This window comes from Ovis canadensis, chromosome 4, assembly GCF_042477335.2.
Source record: "Ovis canadensis isolate MfBH-ARS-UI-01 breed Bighorn chromosome 4, ARS-UI_OviCan_v2, whole genome shotgun sequence".
NCBI classification, from domain to species: Eukaryota; Metazoa; Chordata; class Mammalia; order Artiodactyla; family Bovidae; genus Ovis; species Ovis canadensis.
The window spans coordinates 27,577,673-27,604,290 of record NC_091248.1 but is presented as its reverse complement, the minus strand read 5'-3'; the positions used below and the strand labels follow the sequence as shown (position 1 = coordinate 27,604,290).

General features: G+C 43.1%; 1 protein-coding gene across 11 annotated transcripts in view; it reads right to left on the bottom strand.

Moving 5' to 3' along the window:
• Positions 1 to 26,618, bottom strand: part of DYNC1I1 (dynein cytoplasmic 1 intermediate chain 1) — a 581,233-nt gene that overhangs the window by 261,517 nt on the left and 293,098 nt on the right. For all 11 annotated transcript variants that reach the window (XM_069587460.1, XM_069587454.1, XM_069587461.1 and 8 more), the window contains one exon: positions 17,807 to 17,922. In XM_069587460.1, coding sequence (XP_069443561.1) covers positions 17,807 to 17,922 — 116 coding nt within the window. The remainder of the gene's footprint in view (positions 1 to 17,806; positions 17,923 to 26,618) is intronic.

Sequence of the window (26,618 nt, the reverse complement as noted above, 5' to 3'; positions counted from 1 at the left end):
CAGTATTCTTGCCTGGAGGATCTCAAGAACAGAGGTCCATGGGGGTCACAAAGAGTCGGACACAACTGAAGCAACTGAGCACTCACTCACTCACAACCTCTACTGTTTTGAGAAAGTCCTTAGGTTTGAATACCCCACAGTCTGTGGCAAATGAAGTCAGCTTCTCTGGGAAGAGATTCTGAGCTGTTTTATGGCCTGCTTATTCCCCTGCGCAGAATCTCTGGGTAGAGGATCTGAAGCTGAGGGAGGGGACAGGGGCATACTTCTGAGTGACACCCGCACTTTTGGGGATAGGTGCTTGGCAGAGTGGGGTCCTCCCATGGCCTCTGCTCTGTGCGGCTCGCTTCTCTCTGAATGGAACCTCTGCTTCACGCATGAGCTGGAGGGAGGGTGACGTAGGGTCCCAGGATTTTTACCATGCTGTCCCCTTACCTTTCAAGTCAGGATGGTGCTAAAGAAGAGAATATCCACCTCTCCCCTGCACTTTCTTGACACTTAGGCTCTGTAACAGGTGGGAAAATACAGTAGCCCTCCAACTGGGAGCTGGAGAAGAGACAGCTCTGTGTTCTCTTCTGCACCCACTTGAGCTCTGGTTTGCTTCAAGGTGAACTGAGAAGAGGGAGGAAGAGAGTGAGCTGTGGTTCAAACACCGCACACTCTTTCCTGTTCTTACCACATTTTCGTAAGTTTTTAAAAAGTAAGTGCTTTTGTTGTTATTGCTGTCCATTTGCTATATGCCCATGGTACCATTTCCAGAGGCTTTAAATAGCTTGTTTTTTTTTGGTGGGGGGTGGTTAATGATTTTTTCCACTAATTTTACTGTGAAGCAGATCCACAGAGCACCACATGTTGCCATGCTGGAAAGGGAACCTTATATACTTCTTAACTTAATCAACGTATCAGTTGTATTTCTCCAGGGAATGAAAGGCTTGTTAAGCACCGAAGGTTCCTTAAGCACCGGTATTTAGGTTCTTTAATCCCGGTATTTCTTGACTCTATCATTGATCAGAAGTGATCAACAGGGACTTCCCTGGCAGTCCAGTGGTTAAGACTCCACGATTCCACCGAAGAGGGCACAGGTTCAATCCCTAGTTGGAGAACTAAGATCCCACATGCCTCATGGTGTGGGGAAAAGAAATTAATTAAATTTCTAAAAATCACATATGTGCCTTGCAAGAAGAGTGATGAGCAGAAACAATGTCCTCTTCATTTTGATAAGCAGTGAGAGTTATATTTGCTAAGTATTAATGTGCTTTTTCATTTTTCCTTCTGAACATAATAATCTTCAATCAGTCTACCTATGGCATTCATTTGCTAGTAGAAAGTTTAGAATCTGGTGCAGAAGAATGAAAATAAAAGGTAACATTCAGCTCCCTCCTCAAAAAAACTGGATTTTGGAACCCCACAGTTAGATGCGAGTCAGGATTAACTGAGGGAGAAAAAGCATTCCAAATTTCTTTTCCTTACCATTTAGAATAAAAAAAAAAAAAAAGTATAGATCACTCCTTCTTTCCCCCAATCTATAAGGGAAGTTAAATGTGGGAGTTTAGGTAAATGGCAAGAAAAAGGAACATTTAGGGAGAAGAAGGGAAACGTTTTCAGATATATCTGGATTTCTACTTTGGAGGAAAAGAATTAGGAGGGATGGAGTATTAAACCAAGAAGACAGGTGAGCACAGGAACCTTTGAACCACATTGTTTATTTGGGAATCTAGGAGACCAATGGGAGAAGGCAATGGCACCCCACTCCAGTACTCTTGCCTGGAAAATACCATGGAGGGAAGAGCCTGGTGGGCTGCACTCCATGGGGTCGCTAAGGGTCAGACATGACTGAGCGACTTCACTTTCACTTTTCCCTTTCATGCACTGGAGAAGGAAATGGCAACCCACTCCATTGTTCTTGCCTGGAGAATCCCAGAGATGGGGGAGCCTGGTGGGCTGCCGTCTCTGGGGTCGCACAGAGTCGGACACGACTGAAGCGACTTAGCAGCAGCAGCAGCAGGAGACCAATACACAACAGGTCTTCTTCACCACAAGGCAACAACTGGCCTCGCTGAGAGTGGCTGGCAAAAGTGGAGCGGAGGACCAGTGAGCGCTTCCAAGCCTCCATCAGACCATCTGAGGCGTGGGCACTCAGTACAGAGCAGTCTGCCATGGAGTCTGCTGCGGTGGATAAAGGGGCTACATGGCTTGGGCTGGAGATGGACTTCCAGGCCAGCAGTTGAATAGAAGGCAGAGCATTGGCCTTCCAGTGGCTAAGAATCTGCCTGTCCATGCAGGGGACATGGATTCAGTTACTGATCAGGGAAAATTCCACATGCTGCAGGGAAACTAAGCCTGTGAACCACAGCTGCTGAGCCCGCAGACCCTAGAGTCTGTGCTCCAAAACAGGAGAAGCCACGGCAATGAGAAGTCTATGCACTGCAGCCAGGGAGGAGCTCGCCACAACTAGAGAAAGCCGTGTGCAGCAACGAAGACCCAGTGCAATCAAATAAATAAATTTAATAAGTAAATAAATCTCAAGGGAGCACCATCAAGGTGCAGGAAGAAGTAGAGGTTTTCGAGGCAGGAGTTAATAGGGTTTAAAACCCTGAGTATAACAGCGAGTGCTCAAGGACAGGAAGCCCAGGAGGCCCATGTCGCCTTATCAAGCTGACCAAGTTCAGTGGCGTCAGCTTGCTTGTTAGCCACTGTCACGGTCAGCTAGGGCTGCCATGGCAAGAGGCCACAGGGGCTTAAACTACAGAAATGTATTTCCTCACAGTTCTAGAGACTGGGAAGTCCAAGATCAAGTTACTAGACAGTTGAGTTTCTCATGAGAGCCCTCTTCCTGGTTTGCAGAAGCCTCCTTCCCGTGTCCTCACACAGCCTTCCTTGGTGCATACACATGGAGAGAAAGAAAGAAATGGATCTCCCTGTTTCCTTTCCTCCAATTATAAGGCCCCAATCCTATAAAATTAGGATTCTTACCCTGATGGCCTCATTTAGCCTTGTTAGTGTCAGTCATCCAGTCGTGTCCAACTCTTTGTGACCCCATGGACTGTAGCCCCACCAGGCTCCTCTGTCCATGGGATTCTCCAGGCAAGAACACTGGAGTGAGTAGCTATGTCCTTCTCCAGGGGATCTTCTTGACCCAGGGATCAAACCCGGGTCTACTGCACTGCAAATCCTTTACCGTCTGAGCCACGAGAGAAGTTGCATATGGCCTTAAGTGAAAGTCACTCAGTCGTGTCTGACTCTGCAACCCAGGCCAGAATACTGGAGTGGGTAGCCTTTCCCTTCTCCAGGGGATCTTCCTAACTCAGGGATTGAACCCAGGTCTCCTGCATTGCAGGCAGATTCTTTACTAGCTGAGCTATCGGGGAAGCCCCCTTAATTACCTCCTAAAAGCAGTATTTTCAAATATAGTCACACTAGGAGAAGGCAATGGCACCCCACTCCAGTACTCTTGCCTGGAAAACCCCATGGACGGAGGAGACTGGTTGGCTGCAGTCCATGGGGTCACTAAGAGTCAGACATGACTGAGCGACTTCACTTTCAATTTTCACTTTCATGCATTGGAGAAGGAAATGGCAACCCACTCCAGTGTTCTTGCCTGGAGAATCCCAGGGATGGGGGAGCCTGGTGGGCTGCTGTCTCTGGGGTCACACAGAGTCGGACACGACTGAAGCAATGCAGCAGCAGCAGCAGCAGGGGTTAGGGCTTCCCTGTTCCTCTTTCTGATCTAATTTTCTAACTGTTAAAACCCATTCTATCAAGTACCTCACATCTCTCCAACAGACCCCTTTTCTGTTTCAGTTAACCAGTTACTTTCTATTGTTGGCAACCATGGATCCAGACTGGTCAGAAATTTGTATCAGAAGACAATCACTCAGGAAACTGGTACTGGTTATTCGTCCTAATAGGGCCTAAAAAAATATGAAACTTCAGAGTTCAGGAATGGGAATCTGTCAGCTATAACAAATAACTAGATAATTTTTCTTCTGTGGGGACCTTTAATGAAGTGTCCATTGAAAAGAAGGATTTAAGGGATCAAACTGTCATTGAAATTGAAGGGTATGAACAGCATGAAGAATTTACGGATGCTAGGGTGAGGTCGCTGCTTCTAATGAGACTGGAGGGCTTGAAGACGAGATGGCAGGCTTAGATCTCTATATTTTAGCTCAAGGCATAGACCTGGGGAATCTCTCTGGTTTTGATAATTTTCTACATAAGTGTCTGCCAAAATCCAACACAAATGTAAAATTCTGTGGGTGCCTGGAGAAAGCCCATTGAACTTCTGGCCTTACCAAGTCACTTAGATCAAAGTGGCAGTACTGATGAGGAAATGATGGAAAACTGAATATAGTGGAGAACACAGAGGTCTGGAAGCACCCCCCTCAAGCCACACTCTATACCAAGCCTTTTCTTGACAGCCAGAGAAGCCCCCTTTCTCTTTGCATCATCATCTTCTATCTTATTACATCTTCATCTTCCTAAGCCAGAAAGCTGGCTTCATCTACAGACCTTGATAATCTCACTGAGCACAAGGCATCATGCTGGCAGGACCTGGACAGTAAGCTGGATCAGTACTTTCAGTGCTTTGGTAAGACACAAGTAGGCTAGAGGATGAGCTTCCCTGGTGGCTCAGTGGTAAAGAACCCACCTGCAATGCAGGAGTTGCAGGAGGCAAAGGTTGGATCCCTGGGTCGGGCAGATCCCCTGGAGGAGGGCATGGCTACCCACTCCAGTATTCTTGCCTGGAGAATCCCATGGACAGAGGAACCTGGCGGGCTACAGTCCAGAGGGTCAGAAAAAGTCAGACACAAGTGAAGCAACTGAGCACTCGTGCAAAGCAGGCTAAAGGGTGGGAGCAAAGGATTTGAAAATATAGAGACCTGCTACTTCAGGAAAGCTTCTATGAGGCTAGTGGTCAAAAGCGCCAGTGCTTATGGCAAATATCTTCCTTCTGTAATACAAACAGTTGTCACGCTTGGTAGGCCATTTTGGCCTTTGCAGGCAACGTATCCAAAATTTGCATGCACTTTATTCAACCCATTTACCAGGTGCCCCCAAAGGCTTCTACTTTTAATGGCTATATACCTAGAAATTTTGTGGAACAAAATTTCCAATGATGCCCAACCTGTCTGTGGAAAAGCAGACAAAGAAGAGCTCTGAAAGGGAATCACAAAACAGATGCCTAGATCTTAGAGCTATAGTAGAGGCTCTTCATTATGTTGTTAATACTATCCTTTTGAGAGATAGGCATTAGTGTTCCCAACAAGTAGACCCACGTAGAGACACCGGGTGACTGTGGAAAATAGACAAGGCATTATGAACTGGAGTGCTATCGAATCCATCTGGCCATAAAGTCAGGTTCCCACTGTCAACTCATCAGCAGGCGCTCTATACTGAGTTGTAGAAGCAGTCTCCGTGAGCCAGCTGTCACCCTGTCATGTCATTACTCCTGCGGCACTCTCACTCCTCTCCCAGCCTAATGAGAAATGGCCTGTGACTAGCTGTCTGAAAACCTTTGAGTCTGGACCCTGGGAATTTCTCGGTGATAGGCTGGCAAAAGCCAGTAGTGGACAGCTGACAGTACACCTCCATTTAGGTGTAGGCCTTAAGTTCAGTGCAGAGGAAAAACCACTACAATTCCACTTGCAAAAGAATTTTGATCCGCGTATCTCGTTGCCCACTTTAGTTGGAAGAAGAGATTGCTTGAGAAAGGGCTCTATCCAAAACTAATCCATGAGCAATAACTGAGAGGTCACAATTAGAGGATACAAATGCAAAAGGTTAAGGAAAGAGGTATACGGCAGGACCTTTCAGCATAGACCCAGAGTGACAGAATATTTATGTACAATCAAAAGTTACCCACTGGGGGGATTTTCCTGTGGTCCAGTGCTTAGGAGTCCACCTTCCAATGCAGGGGATGCAGGTTCGATCCCCGGTCTGGGAACTAAGATCGCACATGCCACAGGGCATCTAAACACACACACAACTAGAGAGAAGCCTGTGTGCCATAACTAGGGAAGCCCATGGGCTGCAACAAAAATCTCACATGCTGCAACTAAAACCCAACACAGCCAAATAAATCAATATATTTTTGTAAAAAAGTTGCATGTGTATATACAAAATGCACGGTGTAACCAATAAGGATCTACCATAGAGCAAAGGGAACACTGCTCCGTACTGTGTAATGGCCTATATGGGAAAAGAAATCTAAAAAACAGTGGATATATGTATATATATATAACTCTCTCACTTTGCTGTACACTTGATACTAATACATCATTGCAGGTCAACTATACTTCAGTAAAAAAATTTTTAAAGTTATGCACTGAGAAGGAGGCTTCTAAGGTGGAATAGTTGATATACTCTATCTCTAAACACCAGTTATTCTGTGTCCACTGCATGAATACTTGCTCAGTGGACTCAAAAGTATCCAGAGCTATAAGTATGTACATCAAGGCTATACAAGGGCACAGTTGCCCTAACTCAAGATGCCTCGGCTACTGCCCAACCAGAGACCAATCAAAATTCCCAATATTGAACCATAACTCATAAGAAGAACCAGCCAGGTTGATCACATTTTTCTGTGGTGTAGTGGGGAATCAACTTGCTTTCACTAGACTAACTGCTTATTCTGGATTTTTCCCCTTACCTGGCATGCTTCTCCGAGGTTCGCTGGTGGTAGACTTACTGAAACTATTTTATACTTTAAATGTTGGTTATCTTCTTGACAATTAGCTTCTCACCCTGAGAAGCCTTCTGAGTCTGTCTTTTCAATCATCATGTTGATTCTGTGACTTACAGATTATCCTTCTACTCAAACTTTTTCCTGCTTAAATTCAGTTTTGTTCATTCACTCAGTTCTGTCTGACTCTCTGCGACCCCATGGACAGCAGCACGCCAGACTTCCCTGTCCATCACTAACTCCCAGAGTTCACTCAAACTCATGTCTATTGAGTCGGTGATGCCATCCAACCATCTCATCCTCTGTTGCCCCTTCTCCCATCTTCAATCTTTCTCAGCATCAGGGTCTTTTTCCAGTGAGTCAGTTCTTCACATCAGGTGGCCAAAGTATTGGGAGTTTCAGCTTCAACGTCAGTTGTTCCAATGAATATTCAGGACTGATCTCCTTTACAGTGGGCTAGTTGGATCTCCTTGCAGTCCAAGGGACTCTCAAGAGTCTTCTCCAACATCATAGTTCAAAAGCATCAATTCGTCGGCACTCAGCTTTCTTTATAGTCCAACTCTCACATCCATACATGACTATTGGAAAAACTATAGCTTTGACTAGGTGGACCTTTGTTGGCAAAGTAATACTGTCTAGGTTGGTCATAGCTTTTCTTCCAAGGAGCAAGCATCTTTTAATTTTATGGCTGCAGTCACCATCTGCAGTGATTTTGGAGCCCCAAAAAATAAAGTCTATCACTGTTTCCATTGTTTCCCCATCTATTTGCCATGAAGTAATGGGACCAGATGCCATGATCTTAGTTTCCTGAATGTTGAGCTTTAAGCCAACTTTTTCACTCTCCTCTTTCACTTTCATCAAGAGGCTTTTTAGTTCCTCTTCACTTTCTGCCATAACGGTGCTGTCATCTGTATATATGAGGTTATTGATATTTCTCCTGGCAATCTTGATTCTAGCTTGTGCTTCTTCCACCCCAGAATTCCACATGATGTACTCTGCATATAAGTTAAATAAGCAGGGTGACAATATACAGCTTTGATATATTCCTTTCCTGATTTGGGACCAGTCTGTTATTCCATGTCCAGTTCTCACTGTTGCTTCTTGACCTGCATACACATTTCTCAGGAGGCAGGTAAGGTGGTCTGATATTCCCAACTCTTTCAGAATTTTCCACAGTTTGTTGTGATCCACATGGTCAAAGGCTTTGGCATAGTCAGTAAAGCAAAAGTAGAAGTTATTCTGGAATTCTCTTGCTTTTTCACTGATCCAATGGATTACTGGCAATTTGATCTCTGGTTTCTCTACCTTTTCTAAGACCAGCTTGAACATCTGGAAGTTCACGGTTCACATATTACTGAAGCCTGGCTTGGAGAATTTTGAGCATTACTTTACTAGCATGTGAGATGAGTGCAATTGTGTGGTAGTTTGAGCATTCTTTGGCATTGCCTTTCTTTGGGATTGGCATGAAAACTGACCTTTTCCAGTCCTGTGGCCACTGCTGAGTTTTCCAAATTTGCTGGCATATTGAGTGCAGCACTTGCGCAGCATCATCTTTTAGGATTTGAAATAGCTCATCTGAAATTCCATCGCCTCCACTGGCTTTGTTCAGAGTCATGTTTCCTAAGGCCCACTTGACTTCACATTCCAGAATGTCTGGCTCTAGGTCAATGATCACACCATCGTGGTTATCTGGGTCATGAAGATCTTTTTTGTATAATTCTTCCGTTTAAATTAACCACAGTTCTTTTGCATTTGAAACTATAAATTCTGGGGCAACTTCTCCCATCTCATACCCTTTGACCTACCTCTCTTTTATTTCTTCCATCATCCAGCTCAAAAGACAAACAGTTGGGGTTACTCTATTAGCTAGGTGAGGTCATCCATTCATTCCCACACCAAATATTAGGCACTGTGCAGGCATCAGTGATACACAGAACTGATGTGTCTGTAACCAGGTTCATGAGAACCTCTGAGAAGGGATGCCTTGGAGATCAACAAAATAGGATTTGTAAATGGACTTGGGGGAAGCAATTAGTGATCTATGATTACATGTTAATTTGATATTAGGTCTATAATTTAGATATTAGTTAAATGTGCTTAGAAAATCTACCTGAACGTGTAAGCCTTGGAGTCAGGGGGAAAAAAAAAATCTCACAGCTGCTTTCATGTTCATTTGAGCTTCTAGGTCCTTAGCTTTAGTTAAGCTTCTTATCTTCCTGATCTGAAGATACCTCCAGTTTTATGAAAAACTAAAGGGATGGAGCCATCACAACTTCAAAAGGACAATGCTTTTAGTTTATGCAAAATCTTTTACTTCTGAATGCCATGCATCTTCAAAGCACATTAACTCTTGATAGTCTAGCGACTGTGATATGTTGGTTAACTCATTCACCCATGCTTAAATAAAACTCGCAAACAATTTGAGACTTCCCTGGTGGGTCAGTGGATAAGAATCCACCCGCCAATGCAGGGGACACGAGTTTGATCCCTGGTCTGGGAAGATTTCACATGTGTTAGGCAGCTAAAGCCTGTGTGCTACAGCCGCTGAAGCCCGGGTACCTAGAGCCTGTTCTCCACAACAAGAGAAGCCACCACAAGAGGCAGCCCACTCTCCGCAACTAGAGAAAGCCACGAAGACCTAGTGCAGCCAATACATAAGTCACTTTTTAAAAATAACTGTTTGTTTTTTAGTATAGTACTGTGGCCAAAATACGATCATATATTGAGCCTAAAGTTCCCAGGATGCCCTAGGGCTATTTTTCTCATTGCCTCCCCTCTCTGTAGAGCTGTAGATTCCAGTTGTTGTTGTTCAGTCACTAAGACACGTCCCACTCTCTGTGACCCCATGCACTGCAGCACTTCTTCCCCTGTCCTTGACCATCTACTGGAGTTTGCTCAAACTCATGTCCATTGAGTCATCCAACCATCTCATCTTCCATCAGAGCTACAGGAAATAAGACAGTGCCCGCTGGCACCAAGGCTTTCTCTACATTTAGTCTTTTCATTACATCTCTGATTTCATTTTTAGTTGTTATTTGGTGCCCTTCTGTTTTTCAGTGGGAGGAATATTCTGAATAAATGAGCTCATTTGACTGTTATTTGACTGTACCATCTCTGGGTCTCTCACTGGGTGCTTTAAAATTTAAAAAATAAAAAACTAAAAAATAAAAAAATTAAAAAAAATAAATAAATCATTTGTGTAATAAAAACAAAATCTATATTAAGAATCCAAACTCAGGGTTTGAATACTTAAATATTTTCTTCAAATTACAAAAGGATGTTTATAAGTTTAAAAAGTTGGTATTTAATTTGCCTTCATACCACTATGTAATACAGTTCTTGTTTGTAAGTGCTATTCACGAAGTGAAAACTACATTCTTTGCCATAAGAATATATATAACGTAGATATAAAAAAAATAAAATTAAAAAAAATTACCTTTTAGCATGAGGTTTCTCCTTTGGAATATCAAGACTGACTGGCAGCTAAGCCAATCCAATGTCTATTTTAGTGTCTAATATAAACCAAATAAACTAAATCATGAGCGCTCTCCTGACCAATAGATGGAAAGGTAGTTGAGAGATAGGAAAAACAATTTTAACTAGAAAAATGTGTCTTTTTGATATAAATAATACCTAAAAAGTATTGTCTGCAATGTCTGTGTTCCTTAGATAGCACTCCCTCCCCGCTCCTTTCTTTTTCTTTTGTCTTTCAAGAGTTTTCCCAAGCAGATATGAGATTAACATTGCTAAAGAAAAATAATATCCCAGGAGAGACTCTTTCCACTGCTAATCTTGTTAGCATTGGGCCTGGAGCCTCTACAGCTTGTTCTGAGAGAGGACTAACACTTCAACCAAGTGTCAAAAGAGAAAGAGCAGGCATATTTTAAGGAAGCAAAACATGGCAGACGTCACCATCTCCCTGGAAGAGTGTCGGTTCTTATCTAAAAAACAGAAGCTAAAAATAAGACGAGCGGGTGCCACCTTCACTAGGAAGTTTTAATTTGCATCCAGATGCCACCATGGCTTGTCATGAGACATGTGGTGCTTCCTTAAACAGTAAGTTCAGAGAAGGCGTGTTGAGGTCCAGGAAACTGGGATCCAGTTGGAAGCCAAGGTTATCACACCATACCCCGTCTTCTCCCAGGTCACCTCCAGGTGTTTCAGGACTGGCTTCAGTTAGGAAATGAGAACTGTCCGATTTAAAACTTTAGGTTCCAAATAAGTATTTCCACTTAGATTCTTCGGAAGACGTCTTTACTTGTCAATTTCGTATCAAAGAGTTATGCTCTCGGGACCACCAACACGTAGGAAGACTTAGAATTCTACACTCTGCAGTGTGTAACTCAATTTTTTAAAAATTCATTTATTTTTAATTTTGTATTGAAGTATAGTCAGTTAACAATGTTCTGATAGTTGTGTTTGGTGAACAGCAAGGGGACTCATACACATATATCCATTCATACATACACATATATCCATACATACATACACATATATCCATTCATACACATATATCCATTCTCCCCAAACTCCCCTCCCATCCAGCCTGCCACATAACACTGAGCAGAGTTACCTGTGCTATACAGTGGGAAGAACACAAATCTTAGTTCTGGTCTCTCATTACTTCATGAAGGAGGACAAGGGGCAGCAGACGTGTAGATAACTAACAAGGAGGTCATACGTGGTCTTCAGTAGTCCTTTGGGCAACATGAAGACAGGGTACAATAACTGAATATCCTAGCATCTAAATTACTGACTGCATGGATCACAACAAACTGTGGAAAATTCTTAAAGGGATGGGAATACCAGACCAAGTTACCTGCCTCCTGAGAAAACTGTATACAGGTCAAGAAGCAATAGTTAGAACCAGACATGGAACAACAGACTGGTTCCAAACTGGGAAAGGAGTAGGACATAGCTGTATATTGCCACCCTGTTTGTTTAAGTTGTATGCAGAGTACATCATGCTAAATGCCGGGCTGGGTGAAGCTCAAGCTGGAATAAAGACTGACAGGAGAAATACCAATAACTTCAGATATGCAGGACACTACCCTTATGGCAGAAAGCCAAGGGGAACTAAAGAGCCTCTTGATGAAGGTGAAAGAGGAGGGTGAAAAGGCTGGCTTAAAACTCAACATTCAAAAAATACTAAGATCATGGCATCCGGTCCTATCACTTCATGGCAAACAGATGGAGAAAAAATGGAAACAATGGCAGATTTTATTTTCTTGGGCTTCAAAATCACTGTGGATGGTGACTGCAGCCATGAAATTTAAAAGATGCTTGCTCCTTGGAAGAAAATAATGACATACCTAGTCAGTGTATTGAAAAGCAGAGACATCACTTTGTTGACAAAGGTCCAGACAGTCAAAGCTATGATTTATCCAGTAGTCGTGTACAGATGTGAGACTGGACCATAAAGAAGGCTGAGCACCAAAGAATTGATGCTTTTGAACTGTGGTGCTGGAGAAGACTTTTGAGAGTCCCTTGGACTGCAAGGAGATCCAACCAGTCCATCCTAAAGGAAATCAGTCCTGAATAGTCATTCGAAGGACTGATGCTGAAGCTAAAGCTCCAATACTTGGACCACCTGATGCAAAGAGCTGACTCATTGGAAAAGACCCTGAAGCTGGGAAAGATTGAAGATAAAAGGAGAAGGGGGCAGCAGAAAATGAAAATGTCAGATGGCATCACCGACTCACTGGACCTGATGTTGAGCAAACTCTGAGAGATGGTGAAGGACAGGGAAGCCTGGTGTGCTGCAGTCCATGGGGTCATAAAGAGTTGGACATGACTTAGCGACTGAATAACAAACTACGGACCATGAAGGGAGAGCCCAGAGGGGTTCCTACAACTGCCTCTACTATGACAGGAGGAGGCTTACTTGAGGACTTAGCCTGCTGCCAGTACAACTTCAATCCTGTCCAGTCATCTAACATTTTCTTGGATATGGCTGAACTCACCAAGAGGAGAATCTACAGAGTCATCATGAACCTGGAGGAGTTCTCCACAAGTCAGGGAGGTCTCCTCACCCCAACCCCTCTGCCTGGCCACAGTGAAGCGGAGATCAGGCTGGCTGCGGCTCTCAGAGCCCAACCTGCACCATGATGAACCATGGTAGGCCTGAGCTGTCCAGTTCAGGAGCCACTAGCCCCCTGCAGCTACTGAGCAGTGAGGTATGGTTAAAGCCAACTGAAAAATGGCATTTTATAATTTAACTTTAAAGTTAAATATTTGATCCCATTATTAAACAGCTTCCAAATGTGTTTGGAACAACAGTGGCATAGGAATCTACTTTTTCAACTGTAAATTTTATGAAAGCTTTATTACAGTTCAAGTACTTCCAAGGAAAAGTTAGTGTTTGAATCGGGATATGCTATATCAAATACAAACCAGATTCTGATGATTTAATATAAAAAAGAATGTATAATATCTCATTGATAATTTTTATGTTGATTATATGTTAGAATAACTTTTTAACGTACTAGATTAAACAAAGCATTATTAACATGCATAATGATTCATTATGTTCTTATTGCACAGTGCTGGACTAGTTTATCCTGGGAAAATATCTCTATACTTGAAGCATCTTTGTTGAGAATATGCCAGAGAGGATGGGAAGCCAAGCTAGAAATTACCCTCAAACAGCCAAGAAAATATATCTTTTCAAAGTACAAAGATGAAACAAGAGCCTTCCTCAGCCACCTTCCTACACACCCATTCCAAATCCAAAGTACTTTAAACGGCATCTCTGCACAGTAAAAACTTGACGACTGCTCTGCTCTATCCTGGGCCAAGACGGGCTACCTCGGTGGTTTTCTTCTTCAGGTCTGACAGCTATGTCATGCTCACAGCAGTAATACCTGTACCAGCCTGCGGAATGAAATAGAAGCCTGGTAGAAATAGGAACACTGAACTCCCCTCCTCGCACAATTGTACTCTCTTGACTTTTCCTGATAAACCCCCCAAAACCAGTGCAGCCTTAATGCATGCATCATACTCCAATCTCCCCAAAATACAATGAGCATTTTCCCTTCTTTCTTATTCCTCTAGAATTATCTCATCCTTTGTTTCTTCCACTGATATCCGTTGAGCCCCTTTGTGCCAAGCGCTGTCCTGGGCATGGAGGTAAAGAACACACGCCTTCTCAGTGTCCATCAGCAATGGATAAAGAAGTTGTGGTGTATATATATATGTATATAATAGAATATTACTCAGCCATAAAAAGAACAAAACAGTGCCATGTGCAGCGACGTGGACAGACCTAGAGATGATCGTACTAAATAAAGTCAGGCAGATAAAGACAGACAAACGTCATATGATACTGCTTATATGTGGAATCTTAAAAAAAAATATGGGTACAAATGAAGTTATCTACAAAACAGACATAAAGTAACAGATGTCAAAAATAAACTGATGGTTACCGAAGTTAAGGGAGCTGAGGGATAAACTCAAAGTTTGGGATTGACCACTTCTACTACTAACATATACAAACTAGACAACCAGTGAGGACCTACTGTATACCACAGGAAACTCTACTCAATACTTCGTATTCTACATGAGAAAAGAATCTAAAAAAGAGTGGATATGCGGACATGTATAACTGATTTACTCTGCGGTACACCTCAAGCTAACACAACATTGCAAATCAACTATACTCCAATGAAAATTTTTTTAAAAAAAGAACATTCACCTTGCCTTCAAGAAGATCAAACCTAAAAGGAAGATATTTAAGTAATAATAAAGTATATTTTTAAATAAATTAAAGAATGGCTTGATAAGGGGAAGACAGACTATGCTCAAGGTATAAGAAGCGATGTCAACCAGAAGTAGAATTACTAGAGAGCTGGCCCTTGTTTGTGGTCCAAACGGAAAGCAAACAGGAATTCCATGGCATTCAAGGCATGGAATGCACAGGCTGTGTGGAGGCCTGAGGCTACACGATGCCTTGGAAAATGCAAGCGGTTTGGTCTCTCTTGGATATATGAAAGGAAGCATGAGAAGGAAATTAAGGGAGAGGAGGTGGCCGATGCAGGGCCACTGAGTTCCCATTTATAAGATATGATAAAGAGAAAAGGAAGACCAAAGAACTCTTCAAACAATCAACAGCTTATGTAAGTTTCCACCTCCTCCCTCCAGATCGGCTTACATTTACCCCGCTAGTTAAGAAGTTCTCCTTCTCCTGGGGGTCATCACAGAACTTGGCATTTCTGAGATGTCTGGCCTCATCCTTGTCATTCAAAGCATCTGTCCGGTGCCTAGGGTGGGCCAGTCACTTTTCCCGCTGTAGTAAAGACACAGAAGGCTGGCATCCTAACTAACGTCAACACCTCCTGGACAATCAAGGGAGAGGTTAATATTAATAACACAAAGCAGCTGTAGTTTGGAAGGGAACCATTTCCCCCCCTTTCTTATTACCCGGGAATAAAAAGCATGTGTCTAAAATGTTTTGGGGACAGAGATATCCTGCTCCCCAAACCACCATTTCCTATTCTCAGCTTTCTTCCTCGGCAACTAATGACCTAACCAGGGAGGGAAGATCTAAACTTGTATTGAAAAACCAGTGTTCGTGCAGACAACATTCCTAAATCTTTCTGCTTTAAATCATTCTCTGGACTGTTTCTCATAACAGGTCATTACGATCACAAATTAAGAGACTATTCATTATAGTACATAGTGGCGAAAAGAGGCTTAAGCCTGGGCAAGCCCACAGTACCTTCCCTTCCATTTTAAAGAGTAAAATGAGAACACGTCAAAAACGGAATGCATAAGAACTCCATTAGATGCAGAATAGATCAACGCTCTGAGATCACTGGTTTAAATAGTTAAATTTTCCAGTCGCATAATGACTTAAAAAATAATCAGCATTCCTTCATACATCACGGCAGTAATGAGCTAAAATGGATCTTATGGGCACCACAGCTTTAAGTATTTTATCCATCCAAGAGCCTCACTGGGTCATAAAACTCAGCAGTTCATTGTTTCCTGACTCTGAATGGCTGCAGTTGCCATGAAAACTGGTGCCAGGGCCCAAGCTCCCAAACTGGAAGTAAACACAAACCAGCCACGTGGAAGAGCCTCCTACTCTGCTTCTGTCCGCTCCCTTCACACTGCAGGTGAGAGGGGGTCGTGGGGCTCCCCTGTCAGCCAGGGGCTGGACCACTCAGGTAGCCAGAGAATCCTCTGAGGTGAGCGGACCACTGCTGAACTCAAATCCCAAGTTCTGCCCGTCTAAACCTGCCGGAGATTGCTTCACTGTCTACAGGGACAGTAGCTCACTTTGAGCTTAAATCTACATTGTGGAATTTGAACCGTCAAAATGCCCATCACCATAAAAAAGCTCTATGAGCCTTGTTAACAAAACAGAAAGAACTTCTGCCAAGAGCAGAGGAATACATTCTTTCTTTCCTGCTGCTTGGACCACAGCATAATGAAGGGTCCCAAGCCCTCTCTGCAGTCGTAAAATGGAAAGCCCAGCCTCCTCCTTCTGATGTGTTCCAGTTTAAAAGTTTAGAGTCAATGCCTTTTCATCCTTAATTTATCTTCCCTTGTAAATAGTTCTGTACCATTTCCAATATCTAAAGTCTACACATTTCCAAAAAACAATTCACTCCTTCTCCAATGTCAACTGTAGAACTTTATGTTATGGGTCAAATTTTGGGCTAAATAAACATACCTCAGGCTACAGTTCTGCAAATACCTCTGGCAGCAAATGAACTCAAACAAATGTTTTGGTTGGGTGGCGAGGTTGTTTTTAATGATCTTGCTGATTTGCCTGGAGGCCCAGGGATAGACTGGGTGAACTCCCAAAATCTTTCCCAACTTCATATTTTCCGCCACGTTAACGTACAGTTCTTAGGTTCGTTGAAATAGTTGGTTTAACATTTCACCACCAGAGGGTGCTACTTGTTAGCTTCTAAAATGCATTTCATAATCTCACCTGAAAAATGGAGGCCCTTCAGCCAAAGAATGCTCACCACACCAGCTGGCATTATCCAAGACAGGTTTTCAGAAGGCGTGTAGTGTAGGCAGCACCCTCCTTCAAGGAACCTGATTTCACTTGTCTATTCACATTATGGGTTGAAAACCGAAACTGAAAAAGCTCGGTAACTTGCACAGACCACAGTTCACAGATGGATACATGCTGTAAACCAAGCCGGCAATGCAAATCATTTTTCAGTTTCATGGCTTTTGTATCGACTACACAACAACACTGAACTCAGAATGCTAACATCCTCTCTACTGCACCAGACAGCAGAATAACAAGAGAGAATGTGCTCAGCTGTGACAGCAGCGCGACCCTCTGTCAACGCAACCGTCACTCACCCTATTTTACCTGTATACATCTCCTGCTTCTGCTCTGGAGCAGTTTCGCTTTGGTGTCATTACTCACTTCTAAGATGCATTTTCATTGATTACCTTTGACTTCTCTTATCAGTGTATTTTTATGACGTACTGGGATTTGCATGTACATTTTCCACCTGATATTTTCAGGAATGCACCAAGGAGGCAGGGAGTTCAATTCCCATCCCCCTCCACGGAGCCTGCATGGAAAGTCTTTAAACTGTGTTAAGAAACTCTTAGTGTGTTGCCATCTGAATTGGCAAAGCAAGTCAGGGGTCAGCGAAGTTTTTAAGTACCAGATTACAGTCAAGACTTTAGGCCACATGGGTCATAGTGGCTCAACTCTACCACACAGCAAGAAAGCGGGACTGGGTGTGGCTGGATTCCCCAACACTTTACCTCGACGAGCTGGTGGGGTTTATAGTTTGCTGATACCTGTAAATGATGCGTCTAATGTACACACACTCTTACCAATAAAATTCAGAGAAGTTTCTATTACATTTTTCCTTGGAGATGTTCCCTAGACTCACATAGTGTTAACAAAGTGTGACCTTCCTAAGTGACCCATTTGAAAGTTCACGATCCCCCTGGAGGAGTACCACTGGGTTTCCTCTCCACCGTTTCCAAAACCAGAGCCCAAAGAGACTTCAGCTTTTGGTGCGTCATTATATTTGTGTCCTGTGAAGATGTCTTACGGTAAGATACAAGATCAACAGGAACGATGGGGCTCCCTGGCCATTTCCCCAGAGATCACCTGGAAAGTAAACAAAAGACATCACTCACCTTCAGACTGATGTGTGGCCAGAGGAGTCTGGGTCTCCTTGGAGTAGGACACTACCTCCCTGGGCAGGAAATCCACTTGGGTGATCTTCGACACGCCCAGCTTATGCAGTCTCCGTCTGGAAGTAACAAAGTACAAACACTAAAAGACGGAAGGCATTCCTTGCAGAAGATCTATCAGGAATACAACAAACATCTAAAATAAATAAACCCCATGTACACCTGTGGTGGATTCATGCCAATGTATGGCAAAACCAATACAGTATTATACAGTAAAATAAAGTAAAAATAAAAATTTATTAAATAAAATAAATAAAATAAATAAACCCCAAACATCCACAGCTTCTCAGTGCAAGGAGCAGCGTCATGAAGTAGAACTGGGCCTGGCCTGGAAGTCCAGACACTTGGTTTTGGCCACTTTGCCCCTGTGTTGCTGGGTGGTGTTAAGTGCCCCCTCAGACTGACCCTCAGCTTTTCTATCTGCAAAACTGGATCTCCTCCACTTCAAACGAGGCCCTCCTTCCACTCTGAGCAAATCTGATTTTTCTTGGTTAAAGGAAATTTTCATTTGTAATACAGTGTTCTAGTCACTTAGGCAAGAGGGACAAAAGAAAACTAACACTTCTCAAATCTGAAGGAAAAAGAGAGGACTGCTGAGAGGAGAAAACATTCTCTACGATAGTAATGAGAGGATGATATTCCAAGGGGGAGCATACCATCTCCCTTCTCTCCAGAAAAGGAGCTAATACAAAGCAGTGCGTGAATTTGTTCAAAGGCACGCTGACACGGCACAGATGAGTGGAAAGGGCACCGGGCTAAGAATGGTCCGGCTTTAGTTTAGAATTGCCAAGTGCGCTGTGAGCCTGTGGCAAATCCTTCCGGAATGTTTATGGAGCACGTGAAGTGTCTTCAGATGTCTTTCACATCCACTATGTCAGCTGTCTTCACGACCCTTCTACGAAGCGACTGGGCATATTATCACCATCTCCATTTTACAGATGAGGAAAGTCAGAGTCAGGAGGAGACATGCCCAGACATATGCGACTCATAAATGGCAGACCCGGGGCTAAAATGATGTTGGTCTGAGCCCTGGTCCAGTGCTTTTGCCACCAAGTCAAGCTCCCAGCTGAGGTTCTTAATGGTCCGTTCTGAGTTACCCCTCAAATCCAAAGTGCCTCCTGCATCACCCAGGAAACATCTACTTGTGGAGGCAGTAGAGTCTCATAGTTAAGCACACAGACTATCCCACCACTTGACAGCTATGTGTGTGAGCTTGCATAAGTTACCCAATCTCTCTATGCCTCAGTTTCCTCATCTGTAAAATGGAGACATCACCATCACTTAGTACTAGGATTATTACAGACAATGTATATGTGCCACTACATACAATACAGAGGCCAGATATGTGTTATATACACATACATATGTAACAATTTACACACATTCACATTTTAAAATAGTTTCTGAAACATTATTTTAATATATAGATTTAGTATCAGTATTGAACATGTTTTACTATATTGCTGTAACATTTCCAGGAAATAGAGTATATGTGTGTTTCTCTGATAGAGAAAGAAAGGCTACATAACCATTTAGCCAAAAATCCATATTTCCTAGCTTTCTAGAATCAATAGCAGCACACCTTATTCGTATTAATTTTTGAATTATTACTAGCAATGGTACAGATTCACTATATTTTTTCAGTAGATAGTAATAATAAACTGAAAGAAAATGCATACCATAGCTAGGAATTTCCACGTACAATTTCCCAAGCACTCTAGGAAACAAAAATTTCTTTTTTATGAATTACTAAAATCATTGAAGTGAAACCTAAGATGAGCAGAGAGTAGACACAAATAAAGGCTAGTTTAGAGAAAAAGCCCCACTGGTCATCTTTGCAACCCCACTAAGCTCCACACAGGCCTCGGCCATGTGGCCTCACTCACTCGGATGTCTGGACCACATAGTGTGCAGGAGGGTGAGGCTGGGGACCCAGCACTCCCTGGCAACCTTCTCACACAGAACACACAGAATATACTAGAAACAAAATTACCAAGCAAGGTAAAAGGCTCAAGGTTTCAGAGTAAGAAATTCAGGTATTATTTTAAATCCTCCTTGGGTCAGAGAAGTGTGCTTTTCTTCCTGAAATGGGTCTTTCTTGAAGCATCTGAAGAAGAAAACAGGACTAGACATCCCAGGACTGCTTGAGGCAAAGCCCCTCCTGCTGTTTAGGAGTCTAGAGCATCTTTCTGAGGCCCCCAAGAAGTCCATCTTCATCTCAGGCAAAGAGATGGAAAGGAAACATGGGCTGGCAGTGTACCCCCACCCCTTTGAATCAGGGTCCCACTGGGCATGGAGAGGTCACCCTAGGGTTTAGACTTCCATGGGCATCTGTGAGGCTCCAAGGTCCCCACAAAATTCAAGAGGAGATACTTGTACCTGCAGCCAGGAATTCCAGCGCATCTCGCTAATAAGATGCAAGCAAAAGCTGTAGGCCTGCCTTGTCAGGTGACCAGCCATAGGCTCTGGGCAAGAAGCTGATCTGCAATTTGATAATCCACCATGGATTATCTGCAGCATATCATAATTGTTAAGTCACGTGTTCAGATAGAAACTGGGTTCAAATCCTCTCTTTGTCACTTACCAGCCAAATGGTGTATAAAAGCTCTGGACGAGTGACAAACCCCTCTAAGGCTCATGTTTCTCATCTATAAAATGGGTACTATCATTGAATGACTGTGAAGATTAAATGAAGCTAATATTTGTCAAGTACTTAATGCAGTGCCTGGCACCTACATAGTAGGTGGCTTTACTTTTATTTTTCTGACTGATTATAATATGCTTTCTATTTCTATTCAGAGAATGTAGATTTATGAATGCTCTAAGTTGATTTTCTAAAATAGAAGATTTGAAGATTGTCTCTGACAGTAAAGCATAAGCCTCACGCTCTTTCATTTCTTTTCCTTGGTACTTGGGTAGGTCTTAGCTACTTGAGAGAGTCCACTTGGTTTCCTCCTAACTAAAAGTATCATTACCATGAAAATTCTGTTTTCAAAACAGCTTGAATTGGTCCGAGTGCAACACAACTGTTCCCAGCTCTAGCCATTCCTGAACATCTGGCCAGAAGGTGGCACCCTTCCGTGGCAGAGACCTTCCCCTTAGGCGTGTTCTTCAACTGCGTCCCCACCTCTGGGTCTCTCCTGGGCCAGCCTTAGGGTCCGTATGTCTCAGCTGATGCAAAAGCTACCTGTGCGTGCAACGCTGCGATAGAGACGTCCAACTTCCCTAAAATACTTCTACAATTCCATCCTCTGACAAAATTATCATATGACTCTGTCTACAAGATGACATATATAGTATTTTCCTTAAAATTACATATACAGTGCATTGTATGTCTTACTGTTGTTCAAAGTCTTACCAGCCCCTAATTCTTTTATTCCTGGGTGCAAATTAAACTACTCAGCAAAGGAGGGGTGGGGAACCACATTGTAGAATTAATGCTACTATAAAATTTCTTTCCTTCTAATTAGGCTCTAAGTTGCGTGTGGGCTCTGGGAGACCTTTGTGCTGTCCCTCCACCCCTCCTGCAAAGCTCATGCCCTTGCCCCCCACACTTCCACCAGAGCCCTGCTGCCTGTCAGCACCTTCTTTTCATGTTTGACGTGACTGCAGACTTTCTTATTTATCCCCGGGTAATTTATCTCACTGCCCAGGGGCTTAGGTCCGTGTCAGGTACAGAGCTGGCACGGAATAAATGTTTGAGAAAGAAGGAAGAAGAGACTAGAAAAAGGAGAAGGAAGGCATGATGTAAAAGAAACACTTAGAATTCAATTAGCTATGCTGTGGTGGACATGGCATTATTATTAAATTATAGGGTCCAGCAGCCTGTGTTTCAGTCACCCCACCACCCCTGCCAGTGATCACGATTCTGAGTAAAGCCTGAGCAGCACTGATTCAGAAATGTTAGAGTGTAGACACAGAAGCTTCATTGTTTCCAGATTCCCTTGGGCCTCTCCATCTTAAAGGATGAGGCCTCAGTTCCCCAGAACAGGTATGGGATCTCTGGACCAAGCTTGTCAAGTGCTCTGAGACAGGCAAAGGTGAGCAACGATGAGTGAGGGGGTAAGAGGGTGAGTGTCAGACAGAGGAGCCTGCAGCACACGAAGCAGGAAGGGCCCGATGCTGAGGCAGGAGCCAGTGGGCCTCTGGCCAGACCCCTGGTATTTGTCAAGTGAAGTAAAATGCAAACTTTGTCCTCACGCAGACACTCCAAGGTCAAAGCTAGTGGTAAAAGCTGAGCTTGATAAGGGGCCCATTCCTGAGGTCAGGGAAGACTTCCCTGTCTGCACACAGGAAGAAAGGCCTCTTGGGGGTCAGAAAGGGAGGGGGCCCCATCCCATAATAAGTGTGGACATGCACCCTCAGGCCTCTGCAGTGGGATCCATCTTAGCAAAAAGTTGTGTATGCATCTTGGGGAGGATCCATGGACCAGTTAGGTGTGAAGAAAGAAACAAGATAATTGGCCAAAGGGAAACAAAGGCCCAGAAGGGCTGTCCTGTATGAGTGATTTATGTCGCCTCTGTGCTGCTCCTTACCCAGGATGCCCCTACTCCCCTGAGCGTGTGGTCTGCCTAGCATCTCATTGCGCTCCTCCTCATTAGAGAAGATGCCCACACCCTTTCCCTTGAGTGTGTGTCTCTGCCCTGCTTCTGAGTTAGACAAACTGTTTTCCTGTGAGCTCTCCCCTACACTGTGCTGTGTCTCTAGTAATAAACTTTGTACCTGCTTTTAGTTTTTGCCCCCGTGAAACATTCTTGCTTTCAAACAGGGGCAAGAGCCAGGGCCACTTCGCTTCTAGCTTCTAGCTCCTGGTGGTTTAGTGGCAAGGATTCTTGGTTTCCATCCAGGTTGTGCTGTGTTCAGCCGTGCTTAGACGCTCAGTTGTGTTGACTTCTTTCCAATCCCATGGACTGCAGTCCACCAGGCTCCTCTGTCCATGGGGATTCTCCAGGCAAGAATCCTGGAGGACCATGCCTTCCCAGCTCAGGGATTGGGTCTCCCACATTCCAGGCAGAGTCTTTACCATCTGAGCCACCAAGGAACCCCTCTACCCAGGTTACCCAGGTTTAACTCCTGTGCAGGGAACTGAGAGATCTTTCTTCATGACCACCCACTGCTCTCCCTCTAGATCAACATAAGGGTCTACACTAGATCTAACACTAAATGTCAGGTAGGGGATCCCAGAGACGCTGGGCAATGCAACCACAGATCCCTTTCTCGCTGACTTGGCCCGGTCCTAAAGTGACATGGGGCCCACATCTCCCTGGGTGAGGGCTCAACTCCCCACTGCAAACCCTGGAAACCTCCTCTCTACCTGGTCCTGTTGACTTGGCTGAGCAAGCTGGCTGAGCAAAGCCATACTGCACCAAACTTGAAATGTTTCTTCAGAAAATAAAAATCGGGTCTTGATAAAGCATAAAAATGGAAACTATTTGAAGCTTGAGAAGATTATCTGCCAGGGCTCAGGGTGCTGAAATTTCCAGTCCGCCACTAGCAGAGTTTAATCCACCCAGCTTTGTCCGTTTGCCCTCAGGTGGCTCAATGGTAAAGAATCTGCCTACAATGTGGGAGATGTGGGTTTGATCCCTGGGTCAGGAAGATCCCCTGGAAAAGGAAATGGCAACCCACTCCAGTATTCTTGCCTGGGAAATTCCATGGACAGTGGAGTCCAACGGCCTACAGTCCATAGGGTCACAAAGAGTTGGACATGCCCGAACATGCATGCTTGCTTATCTTAGACAGTATGCATCACAAGAGGAAAATGACTCCCCTGCCTAAACCACTGTTCCCATTTCCCTTTCTGGTTCACTTGCCTTGTCTTTGCCTATCTACCCACCATAAGGGTAGCATGACTTTCCTAGGTACTCGCAAAGTTTCATTATCCAAGCACAATGAAGCACAATGGATAATTTCATTATCCAGTCACAAAGTGTGACTTCATCAGGGTCTACGATGTCTACTAAAGTAGAAGAAAGTTGGAGTTATGCAGACTTACTCCAAATAAAAGGATGAAAAACATAGACACAGCTATAAACTCTGTGGCTCTTCTCTCATTTCAAACATGAAGGAGATTTTAAGAGAAACCTTATTGATATTTTAAAATGCAGTTAGTACTTTAAATGTCACTTTTAATAGTCCAAAGAAGAAATACTTGCAAAGCACAGAGTTATCTACCAAAGTGGGATATCTTGGTTTTGTCTCTGTTTTTAAAAAGGTCTATATTCCATTCAAAGCCATGAACAAGAGCACTTCAGCTTCTGAAGTCACTGCATCTGTGGCCTGAAAATATGGAAGCAGTTGTGTTGTGCTAAAACTGTACAGTGCTAAAAAAAAAAAAAAAATTAGATTTCTAAGAAACTACTGTCGAGATGCCTCTAAGAATGAAATAGGAAAATTATTTTGACATGACACAGATGTGGGTGGTGGGGGCTGGTTTGGGGTGGCATGGATCAAAAAGCACAGCTCTTTGATCAGAGAATTAAGATCAAGGCTGTCTTAATTTTTTTACTGAAATAAAATTTGCATACTATAAATATCCCCTTTAAAGTATACAAGTGAGTGGTTTTAGCATATTCAGAAACTTATATAACCTCACGTGTACTTGCATAGACTTTTCCTTACCTCCCAAAGAAATCTTGTATTCACTGAAATATAGGAATCTCCCCTCCTCCAGCCCCTGGAAACCACTGATCTACTTCTGTTTACTTTCATATAAATGGACTATCACAGTATGTAGCCTTCTGTGTCTCGCTTCTTTTACGTAGGTTAATGTAGATTCAACCAGTCATTCCTGAAGGAAATGAACCCTGAATATTCATCGGAAGGACTGATGATGAAGCTCCAGTACTGTGGCCACCTGAAGCAGAGAGCTGACTCACTGGAAAAGACTCTGACGCTGGGAAAGACTGAGGGGAGGAGGGGAAGAGGGTGACAGAGGATATGGTTAGATGGCATCATTGATTCAACGGACATGAGTTTGAGCAAACTCCGGGAGATAGTGAAGGACCGGGAAGCCTGGTGTGCTGCAGTCCATGAGGTCACGGAGAGTCAGGCATGAAAGAGCAATGGAACAATAACAACGCTATCTCATGTATCAGAATGTCATCCCTTTTTATTTATAAGCAATATCCCATTGTATGGATACACCACATTCATTTTAATCCACTCATCAGTTGGTGGACATCTGGGTTGCTTCCATTTCTATTATTAATTATGCTGCTATGAACATTTATGTAAAAGAGTTTGTGTAAGTGTATGGTTTCAGTTCCCTTGAAAATGAATTCTCTTTGAATTGGTATGCATATGGAATTGTATGTATATGTATATGGTATGTATGGAATTGCTGCATTATATGATAATTCCAAAGAGTCGAACATGACTGAGTGACGAACACTTTCACTTATAGTAATTCTGTGTCTAAATTGTTGATGAACTGCCAAACTGTTTTCCAAAGTGGTTATGCATTTTACATTCTCATTACCAGTATACAAAGATTCCAATTTCTCTATTCCCCTGTCAACTTTATTATTATCTGTCTTTTTCATTACAGTCATCCTAGTTTGTGTAAAATAGTATCTCACTGGAATTTTGATGTTAATTTCCCTGATGGTATGATGTTCAGCATCATTTCATGTGCTTATTGACCATCTATATGTCTTCTTTCAAGAAATGCCTATTTAAATTCTTACCCCATTTTAAAACTGGGTTGTCTTTTTATTGTGGAGTTGCAAAAGATTTTCATATATTCTGGATATTGCTCAGACTATTGCACAATTGCACTCATCTCACACGCTAATAAAGTAATGCTCAAAATTCTCCAAGCCAGGCTTCAACAGTATGTGAACCATGAACTTCCAGATGTTCAAGCTGGATTTAGAAAAGACAGAGGAACCAGCAGTCAGATTGTCAACATCCGCTGGATCATAGAAAAAGCAAGAGAGTTCCAGAATAACTTCTACTTCTGCTTTACTGACTCTGCCAAAGCCTTGACTGTGTGGATCACAACAAACTGTGGAAAATTCTGAAACAGATGGGAATATCAGACCACCTGACCTGCCTCTTGAGAAACCTAGATGCAGGTCAGGAAGCAACAGTCAGAACTACATGGAACAACAGACAGGTTCCAAATTGGGAAAGGAGTACGTCAAGGCTGTATGTTGTCACCCTGCTTATTTAACTTATATGCAGAGTACATCACGAGAAACATTGGGATGGAGGAAGCAAAAGCTGGAATCAAAATTGCTGGGAGAAATATCAATAACCTCAGATATGCAGGTGACACCACCCTTATGGCAGAAAGAGAAGAACTAAAGAGCCTCTTGATGAAAGTGAAAGAGGAAAGTGAAAAAGTTGGCTTAAAACTCAACATTCAGAAAACGAAGATTATGGCATCTGGTCCCATCAATTCATGGAAAATAGATGGGGAAAGAGTAGAAACAGAAACATACTTTATTTTTTGGGCTCCAAAATCACTGCAGATGGTGACTGCAGCCATGAAATTAAAAGACGCTTGCTCCTTGGAAGAAAAGTTATGACTAACCCAGACAGCATATTAAAAAGCAGAGACATTACTTTGCCAACAAAGGTCCGTCTAATCAAAGCTATGGTTTTTCCAGTAGCCATGTATGGATGTGCAAGTTGGACTATAAAGAAAGCTGAGCACCAAAGAATTGATGCTTTTGAACTGTGGTGTTGGAGAAGACTCTTGAGAATACCTTGGACAGCAAGGAGATCCAACTAGTCCATCCTAAAGGAA